A 26,280-nucleotide genomic window follows, 5' to 3' on the forward strand; every position below is an offset into this window, starting at 1 on the left:
AGAAATGTGGTAATAACTGTGAAATTGTACTGTGACCAAACGTGTTGAGTCAGCTACTACAGAAGAGCAAAAGACCAAAGGTCAATTTTTTCTGTCTGTCTATTATTGCATCTGTTAAAGGTATCTGCCAATCAGTCTGTCTGTTTTCTTTCATATAGTTTTTTCCCCTGTACCAACAAAAGAAAGTCTATTTCCAGATGTTTGCACGGATGCCAATTATTTGATCAACTACAAATTTGTTTATTAACTTCCTGCACATTTTAGTGTGTCATGTGGCATGCAGACTTCTGTATTCTGTATGGCCAGCAGCCATATCACCCTGGAGCCCAAGACCGGTTTCCCACCGAAGCTAAGCAGGGCTGAGCCTCCAAGGAAAACTAGGTTGCTGCTGGAAGAGGTGCTAGTCAGGCTAGCAGGGGGTGCTCACCCTGTGGTCTGTGTGGGTCCTAGCACCCCAGTGTAGTGACGGGGACACTATACTGTCAACGAGCACCGTCCTTCAAATGAGATGTTAAACTGTCTTGACTCTCTGTGGTCATTAAAAATCCCAGGATGTCTTTTGAAAAGAGTAGAGGTGTGACCTCGGCATCCTGGCTAAATTCACCCATTGGCCTCCGACTATCATGGCCTCCTAACAATGCTCATATCTGCTGATTGGCTTTATTACTCTCCACCAGTAAGCTGGTGTGTGGTGGGCGTTCTGGTGCAATATGTCCACTGTTGCATCATCCAGGTGGATGAGGAGATACCCCCTGACAATGTAAAGCGCTTTGAGTGCCTAGAAAACTCTCTAAACAGGCAGAAAAAAGCTTCTTGAAATCAGTGGTTGAAAGGCCAGGCATTACAGAAACACTGACATGTTGCTGTATCAGGTAAGCTCTGGCCTTTGACTTCCTAAGGAGGGTGTGTCAGCACTTTGAGTCATCTCCTGAACTGGGCTCTGCTCTGCACACGCATACAGAGCTGCTGGCCAAGCAGAAGATTTGAGAATGCTACCATGGGTAATTTTCATTCAGTGTTAGTTTAAATAATGTGTTTCATGTCATTATATGAAACATTTCTTAGTGAATTGTGTTCAAATATTGTTTTCTAGGACATTACACCTGAAATCAACTAGTACCTCAGACTCTATCATCTCTCCACCTTGTGGGATAGAGCTTCCAAAAACTTTTTTATATGTTTAAAATATACAAAATTCTGATCAATTCAGCAAAGCTGCATCTCTAAATATCACACTCTATCTGGGATTAAAAAAGGAGTGCCAGCTTGGATCTAACCATTTAACATCTAAAAACAGGTACATTTAACCGTAATCTTTCATCACACTTTAGATTAATCAGTCATATTTCTCCACACTGATTTACTGTATGCATACTGAATTTACAGCTTCAGAAATGATCACAAATCAGTCATATTCATAGCCACAGCCCAGTAGCTTTCAGAAGATGCCAACTGGTTCCTAAACCTCCAGCTGTTGAGACACTTTTAAGGATATGGTGGTTGTGTATGTTTTGTGAGGAAGTTGACTTTTCTAACTCTTAGCATGGATCTCGGTCCTGCAATATGAGCGCAGTCCTGTGAGGATGAGGGATTTCTTTCTTCTCTCCTTCCAGGTAAGTTCAAACACAGTTCCTCTTATAGTAGCTGTATGCTAGCTCGTGATCATGTTAATCAATGCAAACTCCCACACTGATACTGTAGCTGTAGTCAAGTGTAGTTAAAGCAGGATGTGTGATGTGGGCAGCAGCTGTCACAGCTGTGTTCCCCAGGCCGAGGTGTGTTGATGGGGCAGAAGACGTGTCTGCTGCTGTCTCTCTGGTGATCACACTGAGCAACAGGTGGATCACTCACTCGTTTTTAGCAGTTCATCATTTCCACCTGATTAAACAATAACAAGTAGGCAAGAGGTGCTTTGTTTGCTTTTTAAAGACATGATGGAGCCTGAAGTATGAAACTTGACACTGCACAAATTCTGAATATGGACTGAATTTGTATGTTTAAATGCATGGGCATTTCAACGGTTTTGTAAGTGAAGTGTTAAGAAACACTTTTCTAGGGGCTGCAAAATTAAAATATTATTTTAAAATCCTTAAATATATTTTTAAAATTCATTTACATGTATTATTCGTAATTTTAACAACAACAACAACAACAACAACAACAACAACAACAAAAATTGTCTTATTTTAATATTATTTAAAGCCCTAGATTTGAATGAAAACAAAAATAATTTCAGGCAGAAGTACAAATGCAAATATCAAAGCCCATGTAGGGGGTTTTCCAATATTGTTTTTGACAAAGGGAGACCTTGGAGTTGGAAAGTTTTTACTACTCCACATGTTCTCTGATCTCAGTTTTCCTTGTTACCATGATAACCATTAGAGGGCGCAGTGTAGAATATCTGTGGTGCTTTCAGACTGAGCTCCTGACCCAGACTCTAGAGCACATTCAACTCTGGAAAGACATCTGGACGACCATCAGAGCATCAGGTGTCACTTACTATTTGCATTCTTTTACAGTTAATTAATTTTAAATGCAGATTATACATGTTTGTCCAGAATGACAGGGATCGTAAGTATCTATTTGGCACATAGTTTCCTCATTAGGCACTACTTCTAAGGACTAAACAGACACATTATGGATGCTCTATGAATCTGAAGTCCGGGCCAAATTAAATGATCCAAAGCTTGAATCTGTGCTCGAAGCGGTTTTGGAACTGGATTATGTTGAGACCAAGCTGTTAGAAATGATTGCAGGTCAGCTTCTAGAACCATAACCCCCATTTTAAAGAATTACATATTCTAATAATTCATGGATGGTGAAATTCAGACTGAATGATTGAATATACACTACCAAACCAAAGTATTTTTGTTTTGTTTTTTCCCCTTGAATTAAACTGAATGCTTTAATTCAGCAAGAGTGTGTTATACAGGTAAAAATTTACAGTAAGGATTTTAATGTTACAAAAGATTATTTCAAGTAAATGCTGTTCTTTTGACCTTATTCATCAGAGAATCCTGAAAAAAATATCACCGTTTCTAGCAGCATGACATTGATAATGATTCTTGGGCACAAAACAGCATATTAAAATGATTTCTGAAGCATCATGTGACACAGAATACTGTAGTAATGGCTGTAAATTCTGTTATCACAACAGTATTGTAATAGAAATTGTAATACTACTTTACAATATTTTATATTGCATTCTTATGCAATGAATTTATTACACTGATAGATAACAAAAGACACCAAAATGTTCCTCATCAGCTTATACATGTGTGCATGTCATAGTAACTTTACACAGCCTGATTCAGCTGGCCCTGCAAAGCGGTGTGTCCGAGGTGCAGTCCTGCATGTTGGAGGAAGTGTGGGGCTACTATGAGGAAGCTCTGTCCATCATAGCAACCACAGTGAGTTGGTTACGGTGACTCAGCAGCCGTCACACACGACCTGCTGCAGCTCAGCCCCGCAATTATTCTTTGAAAGAATCTCCTGTTTCTGTCAATGGGCTTTTAGTTATGCCTCAGTTAGCAGATGCTCCATTCACCAGCTTCTTCCTGCCAATTTAGATGCTAATTTGAAAATATCGCCTGTTCCCTTTATCTTGAACTAGCATTGCAGAAAACTTGTATAAGCGTCAGGATGTTATTCTGAATCCGTGACCTTCATGACACCATCGATATAAAATTGCATTATATAAATTTGCAACCATCATTACAGCATTTAAGCTCCAATATCTGATCCATTCCTCCACGATATCACATGGATGTCTTGCTTTCTCACACAGCCAGATGACTTTACAGAACTGGAGATCCGAGCGTGGAATGCAGGAATCCTGCTCTACAGTCTGGCCCAGTATCCCGAGGCTGAGAGGTGGTTCGGGCTGGGAATGAGCTTCCTGAAGCACCTGGGCTCCCTGCAGGACAGCTATCAGACTCAGGTAATGCTGCAGGAGGACGATGAGCTGCCCTACAGCTGTTTGAGTGCTCGAGCCAAGGCGGCAGATTTCATTTTCATATTCTCCTTGCCTCAAGTCAGGTGAGCAAGCTGCTTTTTTCGTCACCTCAGTAGGAGGCTTAATTAGAGCAGCAGGATGGTTACAGCTATGTGGGTAGGTAGTTAAAGCAACATACAGTAGGGAGGTTTAGTTCAGCTAGTAGTTTAAATGTGTCATTTGGCAAGCATTAATTCAGTATCCCTAGTTCCAAGAATTCACAAAAAGATTTTCATTAAAAACATTTTGTTCATGTTGTTTGGTAAAAGAAAACGTGTCAAGGTGTGAATAAAATACATGAAACGTGTCTCCCCAGATGGCGGGTCTGTACAGTGAGGTGCTGGACAGGCCGGGTAAAGCAAAGAAGAATCTCATTACTGAAGAGCGAATGATGGCGTCTTCAGTCGCAGATGGAAATCTCAGGTCTAATGGCACGTGTTTAATATGAAGTGTGAATTTCCTTCATGTTTGTGAGAAGCTAAGAGCTAAGAGATGTACAATGCATCTGAGGGATTGTTCGAAGAGTTATGAAAGGTTAAAAAATTGAATGTCTTGTATTCATTTAATTTGAAATATTTTTTGGCAGTATTATTTTATTACCTGTCATCCGGTTATCTGTTTGAGCTTCTCTTGGTTGACTAGTTCAACTTCAAAACATCTGCATTGCGATACAAAACAAATAAAAATGCATGCATTGAATCGTAACAGAGTCACATAATTTATTTCCAAACAAACTCTTTTCCAGTCCAAAGAAAAAGAACAAAAAAAAAAAGTAATGATAATAATCAGTAAGACTGTGTTCTCTCCTGACCAGAATATAAAAGAGCAGTTTTCCTTGTGTCCTGATGGGTTGTACCACCTGTAATCATAGGGAGGACACTACTGTACAATCAAAGGGTTCATATTTGCAAGCACTTACTGCACAAGTGTGCTATCACATCAAAAACTCAATCACTCAAAAAGACAAATCTCTTCCCCATTTCACACTCATGCCCTCTGGAGCAGACACCCTCATTAGTACACCAGAACTGCTCTGATTCAATCCACTTCATTAGAAATATATAGTACAATGATTCTAAATTCTTTGGGCTTCACCAACACGGCTGACTGGCATCAACAGTGCGAACAGTCAGCTGCTTTTCTGCTCTTTACCTCAGAGGACCAGATCTATGCTAAAATGAGTCATTTATGCTCCTGGTTTACATTAATATCACTCCATGGGTTGCTGTCTGCACGTCTTATATATATATATATATATATTTGTATTTTTACATTAGTTTTTTATCTATACACTCAGACAAGTTCCACAAGATATCACAAGTAGACAGGCCGTATTGTATGGAAGCTGGTTCCCGACTTACTAAAAAAAATTGTTCTGATAGGCAGCTGAAGATATATATTTTTTTCTATAGAGAAATACCAATGTTACGGCACATTTGTATGGTAATTAATCTCTGAATAAATTCAAAAAGTTTACTTACCTGACATTTGTGATTTATAAAACATGTTTGTCCCAGTTGTGTCACACATGCATGAAGCACAAGTGATGGGGGTTATTTACACTTTACAGCTATCATACCCATTAAAACAGTCTGTAAGCAGTTTATAAATGGCTCTGTTCCCTTCGATTATTCCCTGAACTCTGGTTTTGACACTGGGTATGACTTTGCAGGGACACACGGCAGGTGAGCGCACCTGTTTAGAAAAAGCCTGCAGGCGGGGGAAGAGAGTGGGCCCAGGAACTTCCCCTTGCTTTCTGCGGGATCCAGACTTCTCAATACAGAAACAAAGAATCTTTCAAGGAAGAGATCGAAGGAAGTACTGTTCTTCTGTTGTGATCCTATTCTCTCCGGCTGAACCCAAGGACGACCACAGACATAGTGCTTACAAAGTATTTCAAATAATAATAAAAAAAGGACTAAATATTTAAAAATACATAAATATAATGTATCGGCATGTCTGGGTGTTCAGTTAGAGGAGAGAAAATCATCCCTTTGAGTTCATACTCTATTCCAACACAATATGATTGAGGCCCTTTAGTTGCTTTAAAAAAAATAAAAAATGTATCCATCAGATTCCTGAGCTCGCCAAGCTCACCCTGGCACAAGGCTCATCAACACAGTGGAGTAAACATCAGCCCGGATATAAAGGAGCAGAAGGAAAAAAATCTTTTAAAAGCTGTCATTACAAAGAACAGATTTAATCAAACCATCGTCGAGTTCTGGGGAAAATGGTCAATTTCAGGCTCCACTAACGCTTTAATATCAAGAAGGACATCCAATACAATTATTGTCTTGATTCTACCCGTTTTAAGGCTGCGCTCCAGGGCAGCTAACAGGACAGTACCGTGTTACCGTTCAGTCTGAAGAGAATATAGTCCTGGAAGGCAGAGGAAGTGCAAGTGGGCTGTCTGCTTTTCAACAACTCCAATGGCGGCCGAAATTGGATTTTGCTCAAGACAGCAACAAAAAAAAAAGGATTGCAAAAAAGGATTTCACCGAGGTAAGACACTGAAGTCTATTGCACCCACAAGTTAGGCCTCCGATAGGATTACAGGAAACTCATAATAAAGCACAAAAAGAGTTTCCCTCTAAGCACTGATAGGTTGAATATTGTGTCGTTCCCCCTCCCACCACGATCAAGCGTTTATTCATCGTAAGGCAGTTTGGTGGTCTGCAGAGAGCCCAGTTACACCTCTTTACCCCCATCTTTAATACAGAGCAGCTAAAACCACAAGAAAGAAAGAACACAAACCCAAAGACTAGAAATGAAATCGAACAGCCCTCCAAGTTGACAATTCTAGTGAAGTGTAAAATATGTACCGTATAATTTCGTATTATGTAGTAAAATCTCTCCATAGGATTTTTATTTTCCATGTGATTTCAGTAATATAAATGTATAGACTCAAACCTCTGAACGTGTCGCCATACAAACGGCCAGGCAGCCGATCAAATAAAGTGAGCTGGTTTATGAGTACTGAAGATCACCATCAGTTTTGAAGTTCATCCGTTAGAACAGTGAGAGCAGTGACGGTACCATCAGCAGGCTTAAACTGTATCTAGTCCTCCTAGAAAACCTTGCACAGCATCCTCAAATGTCTTTTTCCATGAAATCGAATGAACTCATACAAGGTTCCCGCTCGTGCCACCATCTCCAACTCCCCGGCTCCCCACTCTCGCTTCGTTAAGACGTTCTCATCTTCCAAGTCCATCCGAAATGCACAAAAGAATTTGCTCAGGTTTCCCTTTTTTGTTTTACATGACAAAAAATTTCTTTAGGAATGACATTTCCAATCTTGAATGGAATTGCTGAGAAACTCATGCAGGGGTGTGCACAGTCACAGTAATGGTGATAAGACTTCATTAGATTGAGGGTAACATAATGATGACACTAAAACTTGATCTGAAACATATCAGTGAAAGGGAAGGAAAGGTGTCAGGTGGGAGTGGGGGTCAGGTGGGGGGCTTCGTGGAGTGGCGAGTTCAGAGCTTCTCTGTGGACGGGATCCAGATGTAAGGGCCTGACTGCTCTTCAATGATCAGCTTGATTTTATTATAGATCTCATCTAGTGAGTCACCCTGGACTATGGCTGTAGAAAGACAAAGAGAGCAACAGTCAGTCTACTGTAACAGAGGTGCTGGACTAAAAGATTTCATCTGGATACAGTTAAGAGAAATCACATGATGGTGTGGTGTGAGGGTTACCTGTGAAAAACTCTCCAAACTCTTGTTCAAGCTTCACTGCCTTATCAAAGACTTTATTAGCTTGCTCGTATGTCTGCCTCTTATTCAATTCCCTGATAAACAAAAATGCAGTAAAAACATTATTTTTGTAAAATATTATTACAATTTAAAATAACTTTTCTATTTCAAGATATTTTGAAATGCAATTTGTTCCAAAGCTGATGACAAAGCTGATTTTTTTAGAAGCCATTACTCTTCAGTGTCACATATTCCTTCAGAAATCTAATATGCGGAGTTGGTGCTCAAGAAACATTTCTTATTATAAATACTGAAAACAGCTGTGCTGCTTAATATTTTTGTGGAAACTGGGATTTATTTTAGAATTTGAAATATATAACTACTAAATTTAAGGCATCTCTGATGAATAAACTATTTTAAAAAAAAAAATAATAATAATAATAAAAGCACCAGACTTTTAAATGGTAGTGTATACATTTAATTTACAAAATCTTAAACTTACATTAGGGCCTCCACAGATTTTGGTTTGATGAAAATGGCGATTGGATAGAGCTGTGCTTGCTGAAGTCGCTTTATGGCGTTCCCAGACACATCCAGGATACAGTGTTTCCCCTACAAGAGGATTAAAGAAACCCTTTCATCCCATGTCACACTTTCACTGCACGGTAATTGCCACAGGGAAAATATTTAGTTCTCTGGCATGTTCACACTAAGGAGTCACTGACCCTTTCAGCCACTGCCCGGACAGACAGGATGCTGGTCCCATACAGATTCTCATTGAACTGGCCGGCCTCAATAAATTTGTTGTCCTGAATGTCCTTCTCCATTTGCTCCCTTGAAGCCACAAAATGGTAGTCCTGCCCATCCATCTCATTCTCTCGCCGAGGACGAGTTGTATCTAATGAAACGTATAAGCCTTGCTTTACTTTTACAAGTACTGCCAAAACATTTGATGATAAAGATGTTCTGCATGTAGCCAGCATTACTTTTCTTATTACACTCACGTGGAACGCAGGATCCAAACTTGTGAGGGAACTCTGAGATCAAGTCATCGTTTACTCTGTCCTTCATTGGACCCAGGATAATCACAGGCCTTGCGTAATGGACTGAAAAGAAAGCCAAATCAATGTTGGTCAAAAGCTTCAAACCTTGAGAATAATTTCTTGGCTTTCACATTAACGGATGATGTCAATATTTGCATATCAGCTATTGTTTATTCAACACCTTGACCCACCCTAATGAAAGAAAGGTTAAACTATGGCACATACACTTCACGTTAAGAAGTAAAGCCATCATAAAAGAGGCTATTTACATATACAGTCATGGCCAAAAGTTTATAAATTACATAAAGTACATAAATTGTGACCCTGGACCACAAAACCAGTCTTAAGTGTCAATTGCAAAATTGAGATTTATACATCATAAGCTTTCCATTGATGTATAGTTTATTAGGATCGGACAATATTTGGCCGAGATACAACTATTTGAACATCTGGAATCTGAGGATGCAAAAAAAATCTAAATATTGAGAAAATAGCCTTTAAAGTTGTCCAAATGAAGTTCTTAGCAGTGCATATAACCAATCAGTAATAAAGTTTTGATATATTTATGGTAGGAAATTGACAAAATATCTTCATGGAACATGATCTTTACTTAATATCCTAATGATTTTTGTCATAAAAGAAAAATCTATAATTTTGACCCATTAAATGTTTTTTTGGCTATTGCTACAAATACACCCCAGTGTTCCTGAGCAAGCTCTGCACTGCTGGTGACAATTCTGTAGCTGACTCCTGGCACTTGCTGGTCACTCTGGGACGTCCTGAAGACTTCTTCACTGCAGTTGAACCTCTCCTTGAACTTCTTGATGATCCAGTAAACACTTTCAGGTGCAATATTCTTTGTAGCACTTTCCTTGCATGTGAGGCCATTTTAATTCAAAGTGATGATGGCTGCACACGTTTCTTTGGAGGTAACCATTGCTAACAAGAACACAATGATTGGAAGCGCTTCTTCTCTCATTTTATAGCAATCAGTCTGCTCTTACAATCTAATTAGTATGATAGTGATTTTACCTATTGGTGACTAGTACACGTTCACACTTTCAGATGTGCTGCTATGATAAGTCAATTAATGTTAGCTGGTCATTTTACATCAGGAACGAAAAACAGTGTATTTTTTTTGTTTGTGAAAAATTCATTTTTGAACAATAAAGCTTTTAGCAATTATTTAAAATGCATATGATCACTCTACACAATAATCTAGAAACAATGTGAATGAACACCACAACAGCTTAAGCAGCAAACGTTGCAAAACACAACATTTATGTCACTGCCAAAACATTTGGCCATGACTGTAGTAATCCTTAAGGTAAAAAACAGCCTGTTTAAATGAAAAGGTAAGCTCACACTGCTACAGCAAATACAAACACACCCAACTTGTCATGTATACTCGAACAAAAAAAATGTAAACTGTAGCTTGACCACACAAAAACTAGATCAGAACTGAGCATGTACAACTTATCCAAAAAACATAACCGTTGGAATATGTTGTGTTGGCAGTGAAAACTAGGATAAAGGGTCAGAGTGAGACTGGGATGTAAAACTAAAAATTACTATAATTTCAAGCATTATAAGTGGATTTTAAGTAAAACAACAACAACAACAACTGTAGAATGTTGTTTGTGTGTATGAATACTTACTTTCTTGTCGAATTACTGGCTCATATGATAGTATTGTGTCTTCCTGACCCTCTGCATGATGAGAAAAGATAAAATTATCCACATGAAACATCAAGGTTTAATTTACCACCATTTAATACAAAAACAATACACTTGAATTACTTCTGGAATGAACATGTAAATGACATGACCATAGCTATGGACCAGTTTTGTTTTATTTATTTTTGAAAGTACCTAAAGGTTAATAGCATGACACCGAACAAATGGAATATTGCAGACCTTTGCAGACTACACTGGGACAGATGTAATGCAGTAAGCATAAGGTAATGGATGCTTAGAGCCACTTACTGGAGCTGCTTTCGCTGTCACTGGTGTTGGACGTCAAGCATTCTGTGGACATAAGAGGAGGGAAGTATAGAAATGTCACAATTCACGTTTTTGCCCATGTGTAAGATTAAAAGCATATCCAGCACAGCTCAGAATGAAACACACCCTCCCGTACCATCATGCCAAGAATAGAAATGACTGAGTGAAGAGAGGAAAACAAACAGAGAGGACTTTTGATCACTTAAATGACTGCCGTTTCCTTAGAAGGGATATGGTAGGATGAGGCAGCAATAGGAAATTAAGTATTTCCTTTTCCTATGACCCTAGTGATCTTAGATTCCATGCGGAGCATTTCCTATGACCTTGCCAGTGTTCAGTTAATCAAATAGTGATACTGCTCCTCATGCCAAAGTAAGCAAGCCAGTGTCGGGTTCCTTACAGGAATCAAATAACAAACATCCCTTAGATAGTGACAACATGATAGTGCTGGAATATACTTAAAACATTAAACACGCGAACAATCCGGCCCAGTATGAGCTGGCTGTAAAGACACTATAGATTCACTCACCCTTCACTCTATCAAATGGCAATCAGATCTTTGATTTAAGAATATTTATGTGTGAATGATTTGAGTGTTTAAAGTCAATATGAAATCAAAAACTGAGCATGCCTGTATTTACCACATCTTTAAGTCTATTGTACCTATTGTGTTCTGTCGTCTAACTGATATTTCTAAAAGCAAGTAAAAGGCCTTTTAGGATCATCTAAACACTTCTTCAGGTCATCGTTGTGTGAAATTTTTACTGTGAAATCTTTACAGATTTTTTTTTTATAAAGTAAACATAAGAATAGCTGTTATATTGTTAGTAATTATTCTAGGGATGTTCATTTTAACCGGTTAACTGACCGTTAAGAACTTTGACCGATTAATACAATCAATTATACGGTTTAAAAAGTCATTTATTTATTTATTTTCAGTAATTTATCAAAATATTTAAAAAGGTTTGCTTCATGGTTAAAACAGCCTACACGTATAAACAAATTGTGTTTTTTAGAGAGAGAGAAAAAACATAAGTCGCGTATTAGTCGCATTTTATTATTTCATTCAGAGGTCTAATCATAGGTCTAATGCAGACTCAAAATGTGAATAAACATTATAATAAACACTGTAAAGATAGCTAGGCTATTTTAGTTCCCCTTACTCCACAACAAATACTTTCGATTAACAGTATTTAGAAAAGTATAAGAATTAAAAATACAAGAAGATATAGCAATATAAACGACATGCTAAAATGTATTCATTTAAGCTAAAATGAAACTTAAACCAATGTTGGGTCTCTCATTCAACAAAATCAAACGTTTCCGTATTTGCTATTTAAATGCCAAATTATTATTTATTATGTAGTCTACTTCACTCGCCTTCAAATATCCACGTAAATCAAAGTGTTTTGCATAATATCAAGGCGGTAGTGATAACACTCACCGGCACAGATTTTACTACATATTATTGCATATTGCATATATACTACATATAGTGTTCCTGCGGCTCAGTGGTAGTGCATTACGTTAGCAGAGCTAAAGGTTGTGTGTTCAATCCCCAAGGAACACACATATTGATAAAAAAAATATCGGTTGTCGGTTAGAAAAAGTAACCGAAATGAACACCCCTAAATTATTGAAAATTAATATTTACCAGACAGAAGCAACTTAAATTTATTTGATTACCCATACATTTTTTTTTTAACATGTTGAAAAGGGAGTATCATATATGACACCTCAGGTGTTTGAGGAACATTTATTTGTATATTTTTCAAACATTGTACTGTATTGCATTATAAGCTTTACAACACAATAAGTACTTAAGAGCTTTGATCATAAATAGTAAATATCATCCTAATAACATATGGTTATTTCTCATTTGTGCCAAATTGGATATTTTCCTCCTTGAGTTTAAGCTCCATATTCTCACTATATCATACTATATGAGCCATTAAGGCCTGATGTATCAAATACTATATTTAACAAAAAAACATTTGCATATTTTAAGAATTTTTGTCTCGAACTGTTTACAAGGTTAAATCTATCAAAATGTAAAAACTTGGTTCTTCCTCTGTAATTACTTTGTTTTCACTCAGGCTATACAGATTATTGGATAATGTTCTCATAATTCTCGATAATTCTCATTTAAGCATAGTTTTAGCAAGCTCGCAGTAGTCCTGGCTCCATATTGGTATGTTACACTCACTTTTCACCTTTTAATCAACACTTGAAGGACATAATCAAGTCCTACATTTTTAGTTGCTAAACAAATAAATTTACTCAAATGAGTTGCGAACAGCAAATAAGGTATAGAGGAAATTCAGTGAGAAAGAGAGAGGGAGGAACAGAAAGTAAGAATAAAATGTGTGTGGTGTGTGGCACAGCCGGTTCAGTTAGCTCAGGGAACAGCTGCTTGACAAGAGGAACCACACACTTACTCAAACTCTTTGATCCATAAAAGTCATCGCTTAACCCTGGGAAGTCCTGAGCGTCCCGACAGGTGAAAGCAAGAACAAAGAGAGAGAGCAGAAAGGAAGAAGAAAGAGGTTAGTGAAAGGCTGGGAGAAGAGAGGTGTTGCACTTTCGAGGGATGAAGGAATACTAACATCAGCTTGCTGTGCAATGAAAGATCTGGGTTGTCCATTTGTAATTTAAGTACAAGGGCTTCCCATGCATATTCATCTGAAACAGAATTATGTGTGCAAATGCTGAAGGGAACAGCTCTAACCAGCTCTGACAATGATGGATATTTGAGCACAGCATTTGAGTGTTAGTGCAGCCTCACACCCGGGAAAAGTGATAAGTTCCCCTTCAGAGCAAGACAAAGGCCAGAGAGGCCCCGATTGGCTGTTTCCTCACAGAAAGGTCAAGAACCAATCAGAAGCAATCTCCAGGGTGAGTGACAGTGACAGGATGAAGCATGAAAGACAGAGTCACAGCCCTGGTCACAAGCTCATACTCACGTTCAGTCTCCACCAAATCCTGTACTATATTCTCCTTGCTCTTGTAAAACAGGAACTTGCGTGATAGATTGAAGCTTTTTTTGCGCTTCGCTTTGACTGGCTGCGTGGAGACGAGTCGATGGTGGGGGAATGGGGATGAGGAATGAAACAAACATAAAAAACAGAATGGGTTTCAATGTAACCCACAGCACGCATGCAAAAATATAACCAAAGATGACATGGTTGAACAAACATGGGGGATAATGAATGTAAACCATTTATACGCTAAATTTAGAATTTCTTTTATGGTTGTTTTAATAAAGTTTTAACTGTGAAAGTAATGGCAAATAAATAAAGGTGAAGTGCAAATTTATTTTTGTGAAAATACTTTTTAGACATCTGGTCAGATGTTCAGAGTCAACTACACCATCATTCAAAAGTTTGGCCTAAGAAAGATTTTTCATGATATTACTTTCATGAAATAATTTTAATATACTGATTTTGTGCTCAGTAATAACATTTCTTATTATCAATGTTGCAATCAGTTGTGGAAATGGTGATCCTTTTTTTAGGATTCTTTGAATAGAAAGTTTAAAAACAGTATTTATTTAAAACAGAAATCTTTGATAAAATTATTAATTTCTTTACTGTCACTTTTGATCATTTAAATGGGTCCTTGTTGAATAAAAAGTATTCATTTCTAACAATTCATTTTAAATGGTAGTGTACAATCTGTAGACAGATTTTCAGACACTGTGCACATTGAAAACATTGCTGTTTGTTTGAGCATTCCGACCTGTCCATTACACACTTAAAAGTTTAGTTCACCCAAAAATAAAATCTGGTCATCATTTACTCACCTTTATGTTGTTCATTCTGCCAAACATCTCCTTTTGTGTTCCATGAAAGAAAGAAAATCACACATGTTTGGAATAACTTTAAGATTAATAAATGACAATTGTCATTTTCGGGTGAACTAACCATTTAAAGTTCAATGAAGTGTTCCTCAATCCTGGTTCTGAAGGGCCCCCAACAGCCAATTCAGCACTTTAATGATGAGTTGAGGAGTTGAATCAGGTGTTTGGTGAGGGAAAGATCAGGAATGTTACGTATTGGGGGGCCTTCAGGAGGAGAATTGAGGACCATTGATCTAACAATCATAGCTGATTATGATGGCACAGAGCTTGTTTGTAATTTTACACTTTTGTTTGTATGTCGCTGTGAGAAATGGATGCTCAGTAACAGGAGCCTCCAGGATACTGTGAGAAATCACCAATTCCCACACTCAGGGGAAGTGGGGCAGCTCCCATGAGTCTTTCACAGGAGGAGGACGCCTCACTCACCCTGTTGGACTCAATCATGCCCGTCCTTGCGTGGAATTTGACTGTTTTTAACCGTGCACGCTCTTTCTTTTCCACCCTGTAGATCAAAAAATAAAATGTTATTATTGGCAGTGAACACCCCATTACTACATAGGAAATGTTGTAATTCTATCTGGGCTGGTTGGCAGTACTGTACCTTTTCTTGCTTGGTATGACCCCAATTTGCTCACTCTCCCCATGGGGGGTAACCAGCCGTGCCTGCCACCACTCATCATCAGAGGCATTGATGACATGCAGGATGTCCCCATAGGAGAAACTCAGGCCCTGGCTAGGAAGGCAACTGTCTCTGGTCCTGTCGTAGTCAAAAAGAGCCCTGGGAAAACCAAACGAAACAACACATACATCAACAGTGCACTAGAAGAGTGGGTGTTCAGGTTTCACTGTAAAACATCTGTCGTGTCTGATTAAAGGATGGGTGTGGGGATACACATACAGAGACAAAAGTACATCATTGGACATCTGCACCTTTTTGTTTAAATTTGTTTTGCAGATGCTTTCTCACTAAAAGCAACTTACAATACAATTCCTACTAAAGGCACAGCAACCCATTTAGAAATATTTAAAGGGGTCCTATTATGTCTTTTCACTTTGATGTTGTTGTTTGAGCATAAAAAAGATCTGAAAAGTTACAAATCTCAAAGCCCACTTCAAAAGGAGATATTCGATTTAACAGAAATCACTTTTCAAAAACTACAAAGAATGACTCGTTTGGATTAAACGCATATTTTCTGGGATTTGTGACGTCAAATACCAACGAACGGGACAAGACCTGGTTGAGCTGCACTAGAGAAGGCAACCAATGTTATCACTATATCAGAGACACACTACAAAACACTTTGGGTTAAAATCACACTTAAATTGATTTGATATTGACACAATATTTACACTGAAGCTTGCAGTTGGCTATGATAAGGGGGCATGATATTTCCCGACCAGGAGCAGAATGGAGGCAGTCACAACACACATTGGCCCAGCTAACCAATCACAGCACATTTTGTACTTCAGAAGGCGGGCCTTCATTTAATACAGGAACTATTTGAGCCGTTTATGCTAGACTGGGGAGAGAGTGTTGTAATAATGTAAATGTGTGAAAAATAATGTGTTTTTCAAACAACCTATTATGACAGCCTGTTCTAGTACACCCCCAAAACAAAATCAAAACTTTGTAAAAGAGCATAATAGGACCCATTTAAGTACAAACCCCCCCCCCCCCCCCAAATAGAAAGCTATGTTCAAAAGTTCAGAGTAAATTTTTTAAAATTGTTTTGAAAGTTTCTTATGCTCACAAAGGCTGCATTTACAAATAATGTGAAAGCTGAATTTCCAGCAGCCATTACTCAGTCTTCAGTGTCACATGATCCTTCAGAAGTCATTCTAATATACTGATTTGAAGCTTAAGAAACATTTCTTATTATCAATGTTAAAAGTAGTTATTTTATATTTTTGTGTATATTTTTTGTGGAAAAAAATGATACATTTTAAAATAAAACAAACAGCATTTGAAATGAAATATTTTTTTACAATTTTAAATGTCTTTACTATCTCTTTTGATAAACTGAACAGGTCTTCGTGTTTTTCTACATACCTTTCTTGGACATACTAATTATAAGCCCACTGAGATAGACAGACAGACAGACACAGACAGACACACACACACACACACACACACACAGTTTGCTACACAACTAAATTGAGGACAATAGCAGGCCTTTGTTTCAAGATGGAGCAGTGCCGGGTAGGATCAGCACTGACTGACATGTGCCTGTACCATTCTGACACATTTTTATGGACTCATCACTGCATTCATAGGAATGTGAAAACGCCTTGAGATCTCACACTTAACATTAACACGTGTGGTCAGCTGACTCATGAACCAGCAGCGGCTAAACATTGCGTTAAGCACAGCTCATCTTAAGTGCAAGCTATTGTCAGAAGTAGGCCAGACATTCATTAGGCAGATTACGTATTCAATAACTAGACTTACTATGTAATATGAAAAGTTAACACTACTGTCAGACACGGTTACCATTTCTTTAGAAAAAAATTGTGAGCAATTTGCTCCATTCTCTCTGGTTTGATGGGTGCTTCCCCAACAGTTAGCTTCAGATGTTCAATTGGATTCAAACCCAGACTCATATAAGGCCACTTAAAGGGATAGTTCACCCAAAAATGATTGCAGATCGCAGACTTATAAGTGCATTATTGCCACCTATCTCTAAAATGGACAATTGACACTCCTAATTGAGATTGTAGATAGAGTGTCAATGGTCCATTTCAGAGAAAGGTGGTGGTAATGCACTTATAAGTCTGCGATCAACCGTAAAGCAAGAAGATGATGCGTCACGCACTGGCTGAAGACGACACAAATCCGCTCAGGACAATTCAGACTTTGCAGTGAATCAGAGATAAAAAAAAAAACACTATATAAATACTGTTCAATCTCTTGCACGGAACCAAACTTGATAGATTTGACAGATCTCTGATTTTATGATGCCATGCACAGGTTCATGGTATCCAGTGCCAGAGGCAGCAAAAAAGACAACAAAACAAGAGTCTTCTTACATTTTCTAACATGGAGACCATTTTCATTCAGAGAGTGGTAGGTGGGTGAACTCAACCTGCTATCTTGAATTGTTTTTGTAGATTCTCTTTGTTCTTTCTATACCATTTGCACAATCTTTCATCATAATTTTGAATTCATTTACTTCCCACTGACATGTCCAGGGACACTGGTTATAGTCCCATGGACCCTAAAAGTCTTTATAATATTATACACTGAGCACTTCTCTTAATTTAAACTGGCTCAATGAGTATGGACTATTTACATTAAAGTTTTAAACACTGGTGAAACTATTTAGGGTTGAATCATTAAATCAAATATTTCCTAAGGGTACCAATAATATTCTACAGGCATTTTGGCACATCTATGTATTACAAAAATGATTTAAGTTCTTTTCACAGCTTTAAGTTCCACTGCAAATGAAACTGCATGTGTTGATGACGAAATTTTATAATTTAACATTTTTTAGAAATAAAAGGTGCATTAATGGTATTTAATACAAGAGAACTGATACCTAACCGCTGAAAACATGCCTTGATTATTTTAACTAGAATTTGATTTGACTCTTTAATCGACATGAGGATTCCTGATTTCAAAAGCACTTATTAAGATATCTATCAAATATCAGTAGAACTGAATTAAAGTTTCAAGGATATAGCAGATACCTGACATAGAGGGAGCGTTTCTCACTGGTACGGAGGGAGCCGGAGCCAGAGCTCATGCTGCTGTTCATCATCTGCTCCCTCAAGTCGTGGATCTTGGACTCAAAACGACTGTATTCTGGAAAGAGACAAGGAACACAATCCATCAGCAACTCCTATATTTACAGTGATATTCCAGGCTTTGCTCCAGGTTTTATGAGTGGAGGTGCTTGTTGCACAGGGCAGAAAAGGAAAGCTCTGCAGCTTATTGAGAACTGATTGATGAACTGGAGAACAGATTGATATTAATCATGTATCTGCATGAGCTATACGCTAATATCTCCTGCTAGATAATTTATTATGCATATTAATTAAGCAGAACATGCACTATTCAGTATAAAGGAATGAAAACCTCCAACAAACGTTGGGATCATAATCATTTTTCACAGTGAACAAGGCTTTTTGTTTTAGAGAGCAGCACTGAAGCATGATGGCCGATTGTTCAGCGGTCTTATAATTAAACATGTACACCTCTGCTGCAGTGTGGTCGAGAAACTCATAAGCTTCACAACCAAATTGCACACTAAAATAAACGGCAAACAAGGATAATGCATAGCCAAGGAAAAACTACAGTTTTCTTATGCACTGGAATTTACCTTGTAACGTATTTTTCGGACTATAAGTCGCACCTGAGTATAAGTCACATCAGTCCAAAAATACGTCATGACGAGGAAAAAAACATATAAGTCGCACTGGACTATAAGTTGCATTTATTTAGAACCAAGAGAAAACATTACCGTCTACAGCCGCGAGAGGGAGCATTGAGCAGCATAGAGCGCCCTCTCGCGGCTGTAGACGGTAATGTTTTCTCTTGGTTCATTAGGTCATTTCTCTTTGTTCATGTCATATTAATTTTGATAAATAAGTCGCACCTGAGTATAAGTCGCAGGACCAGCCAAACTATGAAAAAAAGTGCGACTTATAGTCCGGAAAATACGGTAAGTCAAATACAAATCATCTACAACAAAGACTTTATGATTTTTAACCTGCTCCATAACCTTCTGAGCTTCCAAAAAACAGAACCTGAGGCAAGAATTCCAATTTTTATGGAATATGAAAACTTGAAAACTCAATGGCAGTAACTCCGAATCTAAAGCTCAATGCAAAGTCGAAACTTGGACTTCATTGTTAGCAGAAACTGCGCCTGCAGGGAGCTCTTCTGTAAATGCACTGTCTATCACAAACAGGTTAACAACATGCTGGAATGACAGGGCAAGGTAAAGTAACCTGACACCACCTGCCTGTAACCAGGGGAACACCCCAGCGGAGTGGTCAGCTCGACAAACCTTTTGAAAAACAATCATAGCAAAAAAGAGAAGTTAAACTATATTAGAGAACCTTGACTGTAGTATAAAACTTAGTTTTCTTATTAGACATCAGTAGCTTCAAAATACACTGCAATCATCTTGTACAGAATAAAGCAGAAAGTATTCACCTCACTGGTCAGACACTCTACAGGTTATACAATACATATATGACACATGACACAGCTGAGTCTTCTCAGTCTGTCAGACACACAGTTAACAACATTCAAAAGCTAATGCTAAAGCACAAGGTCTGTTAAGTGTCACCTGTCAACATAAGATCTGGGAAGAATCTGGGCCAGCTCTGCCTCACACTCACATGGCCTCAATTGCCTTCATTATGTGCAGGGCTTTTATTTTTTGGGGAGTGGGGATTGGCTGCAGGCTGCCTCTTTGTAAACGCAGTTATACAATACTGCAGCCATGTGCTTTCAATGTGAAATCATGTATAGGGAGGACTAGGTTATGATCAGCACAGCCCTCTCAACAGGCATGCAAGTTAGGATATTGAAGTTTTATTGCCAAGTATGTTTGCACAACAGGGCTCCAGACTTCGACCAAATGGTTACATTTTAAGACCATTTTTTCTGTCGGTGCGACTAATTTTTGTTAGTGGTCGCACTGGCGTGACCACTGCATTTCCCAACTCATAAGCTCTGCCATTTCTGTTGTAATTGAGAAACATGAAACTGCAAATGAAACGAAAGTGTTTAGTTTTGTTTGCCGTTTGATGTCTCTCAAATGCAACAGACCATTTCTCAGCTTGGACTGCGACACAAACAAACTTGTCCGAACTATTGTGGAAGTAGTCCAATGCATTATATTGATAAATTTGAGGTTTGTACAACCTACTGAGAGAGAAATTCAAGCACTCTCATTGACTTTCAAGCATTTCACACAATGGTTTCCAGCACTTTAAAACTCTAAAATTATCCAGTTTGAATGTTTTTTTAATGGGATGAACAAAATATACTTTGTGGTAAACAAAATAAATAAATAAATAAATAAAATAAAAAAGAAATATATATAAGAATATATAAGAATATATATATAATCACAATTATAACCAGCAGACAGCAGCAGAGGAGCACTTATTGGCTTATTAGTCAATCATTTATGCTTTTCTCTATATTTTGAAATTATAAAATCACTATTATAAAATATCATATATGTATTCAATTTGCTACTCAATCACAGAACTTGGTCAGTTCCATATGCTAAAAGAATAATGGTACATTTAATAAGAGTGGACAGTATATATTTTTTTGTATATAAAAAGTAGATTTTGCAGCAGTTATTGTTGTTCATAAAAGTAAATTTTGTATGCAAGCTTAGTGCTTTACTGTCAAATCTGTATTAACAATAAACAAGAAATGAGCATGAAATGTTATTAGTAACTGCACATATAAATGCAAAACAATTGTAATTTTATGATTTAATGCTCATTATTTTGAATACTCCCACACCCCACCCCCAGCGCCACCAAATCTGCTCCTGGCGCCACAATCTGTAGAACTTAGTGGCGCTGGTGCCACTGCTCTCAAATGTTAGTCTGGAGCCCTGCACAAGGAATTTGTTCTTGTGACAGAAGCTTCCAGTTCACATATACAACAACACCACACAGATAATACAAAGTAAAGATATGTGAATGAAACACACACACATATATACATATATAGTCCTACACACATAAATAAACAAAGAAATAGACAACGTTTGTATGTACCACAAACTGATTTTCTTTATAGAAAACTGATTATTAAATCTCATTTCTGAATTAATGAGCAATATGTGGCATCTCACAATTTCATACGGAAAAACATTTATTATAATAATGTAACAGTATGAAAAAAATGCATATTCATTTTGTGATTTGCTAAAGACTAGACTTAAGTTATATTAAATCATTTATTTTGGAAGATTATCTTTTAAGTGAGCATTAGACACATACACAACTAAACATGCATTACTGGTCAATATACAGCCAACATTCATAAAAAAAATAAGAAATTCAGCCAGTAGCCAGTATTGTTCACACATACTAGCCATCCCTAAAAAAGAACATATAATAGGTATTAAAGATCCCTATAAATAATATTCCTAAAAAAAGAACTCAACTATCTCCAACTTCATTTAACATTTATTTTATTATGCCAAAATCATTTTAAAATTAATGCAAGTGTGACTGTTGTAATTTTTTCACACATCTTGAGAGTTGTTTTTGGGGTTTACTTTCTTATTTTGGTGTCCAGATTCTTTCATTTTATTTATTCATTCATTTAAAATGGGGTTATAACAGCTATTTTGCAAACGAACAAGTTTTTTGATTGCTCCAGTGCATTATTATGTAATAAGATAAAAAAAAAGATGCAAACTGAAGTAGCGACAAATCTTTGTTTTGTTTATCTGTATTGTGTCATACATTTAAATTAATTATCGAAAAGAAAACCCAAATGCAGACTGGGGACTTGATTTTACTCACTGGTTGTTGATTGGATCGAGGCAGATCTAAATGAGAACTTACAGTTGATTGTAAGAAAGGGGCAGCATTTAAGTGGACAAAATTATTGGAGAAGTCTTTCATTTCACTGGCAGATTGATTTATGAAATTCATTAAAAATTACAAGGTCAATTTTTTTTTATTCACAATAGGTTCATAACATGAAATTAGAAAATATAAATGGTAAATTTCCTTTTAATGGTTTAAAATATATGTATTTTATGTCCATTATTGTGGAATGCAAGGCCAAATAAGAGAATGTGTTGTGAAGGTTTGTCCCTGCTAGACAGAAATATTTCACAGTTCAAGTTCAATCACTGTCCCCTAAGTTAATATATGACATGAGGAGATCAAATTTTAACAGAAGCCAGTCTACAAATAGACTCTGTCCCTTTCTTACACACACACACACAGAGGGAGAGAGAGAAAGAAGCCATAATGTCTCTCATAGTGCTGATTCCCACCTAATTCAATAAGCTATTCTGGCACAAATTAATGTGTCACTTCTATTTCTATGTAGACGTAAGAGCCCTTGGGAGGGAGAGCCAGACCATTTATACTCCAGGAGCATCTGACTAAGGAGGAATATGGGGGAGAGCGTGCTGAAACAGATAACTTACACTGCAGAATTCCTGTCATTGCTCACACAGACACCAGAGAATGAACTATGCACTGACATACTAAATATTAGTCACAGTGGCTATTAATGCACTTCAAATCTCGTCATGGACTATAAATGAGTTCCTATCCTCTGGGCCAGTCAAACGTATTCAAGTTTTCTGATTCGCATTTACAGCTAGCAAACACAATCTCTGACACATTATTGGTGTAGAGAAATGATTTGAACATGTGAAATCTTAACAGAGAGCAGCAACACATTTGACATGAATATAGATAACATAAACAATACTACAACGTTTTCGTGTTGTAGTTTCCACTGAACTACAAAACGACAGCAACGTTTAACATTTCTTTAGGTAAAGTGGATTCCTGAATGGGCCCTTCCCTGCACCTGTCCTCCTGATCCCTGCAGGAAGCTCCATATAATAACGCATTAAACAAACATGACGGCGAAGCGTCAGGCCTCAAAGTGCAAATATTTCCCGGATCAATTATTATGACAGAACTGAAGTTTAGTTCAAAGGTGAACTACCATACTCTTCATACTGAATGAAAGCACCATATTGCTTATGAGAATATCTAATATGAAGAACTAAATGACTTGCTGCTGTGTTTTGTCGTGTTTACGGTTTAAATATAAAACATTTCTGGCAAATCCTCGAGCAAACAGTTTGACGTTACCTGTGTCGCTCAGCAACACAACACTTCACTGATGAAACACATTAACGTTACTAGGCTAGAAACAAGCTTCACGACGTCAGGCCACCGGTCGAGCAGCTTAATAAGTTGTTTTCATGATTTTTTTTATTAATCTTTAAACACACTACCCTATGGTGAACGTAAATAGAGCAAAAAGAAATCCATTGTAAACAAACAGCGACGTTTTCCTTTTCAGCACAGCATATCGAAGCACATAAAGCAACTCTACTGTCAGTTTAACGTATAATAAAGCCATACGATACTGTGTTTTCCATACTTCACACAGATATTTCCTGAAAATACTCTATAAATATGAGCTGAGTTGATCTTACCCGGCGGCTGCGGCTAAAACGCGATGTGTTCAGCTCAACCTCTCGATGTCCAGCTCACTCGAAAAAACATTTCAGGTAACGTAAGGTTAAAGTAAGAAAAAAGGGAATATACTAGCGAATGCTGCACATCGGCGTTAGGAGGAAAATGCCGTTTTCTTTAGTTTCGAATCGTAAAGAAAGGTAAATAAATAGTAACGTTTAATGAAAATGTGTCGGTCTGTCCTGCTTCGCTCCTCCCATTCCTACAGCGGCACCTTCTTCTTTGAAACCGAGTCTCACTCGCGCTCGAGACGCGGGATTTCAACCCGTCCCGCTCACGCGACCAGAGCGCGCTTATTCCATATCTCCACTCTCATAGTGATCTAGCAGATGAAACCTAACCCTGCGCCAAATAAATAAGCTTTCAACCGGTAGGGTCGGGCTCTTTCCTTCACTCTGTGGATTTTAGTCCATTTAGTTATTTCCTCCTCTTTTTTTTCTCTCAGGTTGATCCCTCCCACTAGTTTCATCCCAGTAATTTCATTCAAGCGAGGGAGCTTGGGAAGTCCGACTCGTTTAATGAATCGGTTCTTTTGAACAGTTCATTTCAAAGATCCGGGTTCAGTTATTCTTTTACGTCATCGCACGGCCGCTGTCTCCTAGTTCAGTTTGTTACAGTCATGATTCAACTTATAAAAATACATTTAGAATCTAAATAGCATGTGCTGCAATTAATTGCTTTTTGTGAACCGGTTCAATGATTCTTTAAAAAGATTCGACTCAAATAATGATTCATTCCAGTGAATTCAGTGCAACTTCAATGGCGGTCATGCTGTTTATCCATGCATAGTTGTGGATAGAGTTTTATAATTGAAAATTTCACTGAGCAGAGTATGTCAAACTAAAATCTACTCCCTTAATTTTACAAAAGCCAACAATCATCAGTCTCTGAATATCTTCATTTTCAAATAAGGATTCCTTCTGATAAAACTAGGTGAGGCTAAGTGGTTCACCTTTCTTAAAGGAACATGCAGTAGTATGCCACTGTGATGGAGTGATTACAGAAGAAGGCAAGACACAACAGGCACACATGGGTGTGTAAAGAGAGCGAGAGTAGTTTGGGGTCTTGATGCAATAATCCCACATAATATTTCTTAGTACAAAAGCGATCTTTTCTTAGAATCACAGTTTAAATGATTTAATTTATTGCTCTTAAATGAATCATTGCATATTTTAAGACCCTATAAAAAGCTAAATTGCATGCATCAGCTCAGATCTGTTCTCATTGCTAATCGCATGTATTGTCCTCTAGGGAGCACAATTTCTTTTGCAGTAACAAACATCACGGATACACACTGAAATAGTTGCTCTACCTTCTGGTCTGTACTGGGCAATGATGGTCACCGTCTGTCCAGCCCTCTTCAATGCAGCAGCAGCCTGCTCATGGGTAGCATTGCGCAGGTTTACACCATTCACCTGGGACAATACCATGGTACCAGATTAAAACAACAATCCCCACACACTCACACAAATCACATGACATAATGTCAGCTCTAAGATGTCATACCAATTAAAAAAAAAAAGCATTCCTCTTTCTTTCAATATAATATACACTAAAGTATATATGTTTGGTGTCAGTACATTTAAAAAAAAAAATAATACTTTTATTCAGCAAGGATGCATTTTATTGATTGAAAGTGGGAGTAAATCAATATTCTTTCTATTCATCAACGAATCCTTAAAAAAATGCTTCATGGTTTCCACAAATATATTAAGCAACACAGCTGTTTTCAACATTGATGACAAATGTTTCTTTAAACAGCAAATCAGCATAATAGAATCTTATACATTTCTGAAGGATCATGTGACACCTAAGACTGGAATAGTGACTGCTGAAAATTCTAAGGAATGAATTACATTTTATAAAATACTTAAACATTTTTATTTAGAATTTCAATAATATTTCACAATATTTCTGTTTTTACTGTATGTTTGATTAAATAAATGCAGCCTTGGTGAACATAAGACTATGGAAGAAAAGTTGAAACTGGGAGATAAAATATTGCATTTACCTTTTAATTTATTTTTTATTCCATGGTGGAAATTAGACATTTTACAAGACAATTCTTGTCATTTTAATGTTGTCTATATTTGAACTTGAGTTTCATGGACAGTTACTGACCGACAGGATGCGGTCTCCTCTCCTCAGCTCTCCACTCAGGTCGGCTGGCCCACCTGCCAAGATGAAAGACACGAAGATGCCCTCTCCATCCTCACCGCCCACAATGTTGAATCCCAAACCTGTGGAACCCTTGTGCAGCAGGATCTTCCGCGGCTCCCTGCGAAGCAGAACGACAGTGTCAAAGATCAAGATGGACTCGGACCACCACAGCAGGAGGGAGAGGATGAAAGACAGACATATATTTGCAATAAAATAAGAAATATATTGGAAAAACCACATTAAGAAGTTTGAGCGTGGGACAGTTTTTAGACATGTTTCTAAAGTATTCACAAAGCTT

At 37.6% G+C, this 26,280-nt stretch overlaps 2 protein-coding genes across 6 annotated transcripts in view; one reads left to right on the forward strand and one right to left on the reverse strand.

Annotated features, from left to right (window-relative positions):
• Positions 1 to 3,210: 3,210 nt before the first annotated feature.
• On the forward strand, positions 3,211 to 4,583 carry LOC132113636 (testis-expressed protein 11-like). The gene is made up of 3 exons (XM_059521497.1): positions 3,211 to 3,410; positions 3,788 to 3,940; positions 4,311 to 4,583. Exons 1-3 carry the CDS (start codon positions 3,354 to 3,356, stop codon positions 4,440 to 4,442), a joined length of 342 nt encoding a protein of 113 aa, XP_059377480.1. The 5' UTR covers positions 3,211 to 3,353; the 3' UTR covers positions 4,443 to 4,583.
• Positions 4,584 to 6,148: 1,565 nt separating this feature from the next.
• The window catches only part of LOC132113635 (disks large homolog 3-like), a 107,861-nt gene continuing 87,729 nt past the window's right edge, over positions 6,149 to 26,280 (reverse strand). For 3 of the 5 annotated variants that reach the window (XM_059521491.1, XM_059521492.1, XM_059521493.1), the window contains 14 exons: positions 25,944 to 26,100; positions 25,135 to 25,237; positions 18,291 to 18,405; positions 15,202 to 15,378; positions 15,027 to 15,102; positions 14,544 to 14,573; positions 13,705 to 13,804; positions 10,724 to 10,765; positions 10,397 to 10,447; positions 8,700 to 8,801; positions 8,421 to 8,593; positions 8,198 to 8,307; positions 7,699 to 7,790; positions 6,149 to 7,583 (listed from right to left, as the gene is read on the reverse strand). In XM_059521491.1, the coding sequence (XP_059377474.1) occupies positions 7,477 to 7,583; positions 7,699 to 7,790; positions 8,198 to 8,307; positions 8,421 to 8,593; positions 8,700 to 8,801; positions 10,397 to 10,447; positions 10,724 to 10,765; positions 13,705 to 13,804; positions 14,544 to 14,573; positions 15,027 to 15,102; positions 15,202 to 15,378; positions 18,291 to 18,405; positions 25,135 to 25,237; positions 25,944 to 26,100 (1,435 nt within the window). In that variant the 3' untranslated portion in view covers positions 6,149 to 7,476. Of the gene's footprint in view, positions 7,584 to 7,698; positions 7,791 to 8,197; positions 8,308 to 8,420; positions 8,594 to 8,699; positions 8,802 to 10,396; positions 10,448 to 10,723; positions 10,766 to 13,179; positions 13,226 to 13,704; positions 13,805 to 14,543; positions 14,574 to 15,026; positions 15,103 to 15,201; positions 15,379 to 18,290; positions 18,406 to 25,134; positions 25,238 to 25,943; positions 26,101 to 26,280 lie in introns of all 5 variants that reach the window. The other 2 variants (XM_059521495.1, XM_059521494.1) reach the window with 2 other exon arrangements.

Source organism: Carassius carassius, chromosome 33 (genome assembly GCF_963082965.1).
Source record: "Carassius carassius chromosome 33, fCarCar2.1, whole genome shotgun sequence".
Lineage (NCBI taxonomy): Eukaryota > Metazoa > Chordata > Actinopteri > Cypriniformes > Cyprinidae > Carassius > Carassius carassius.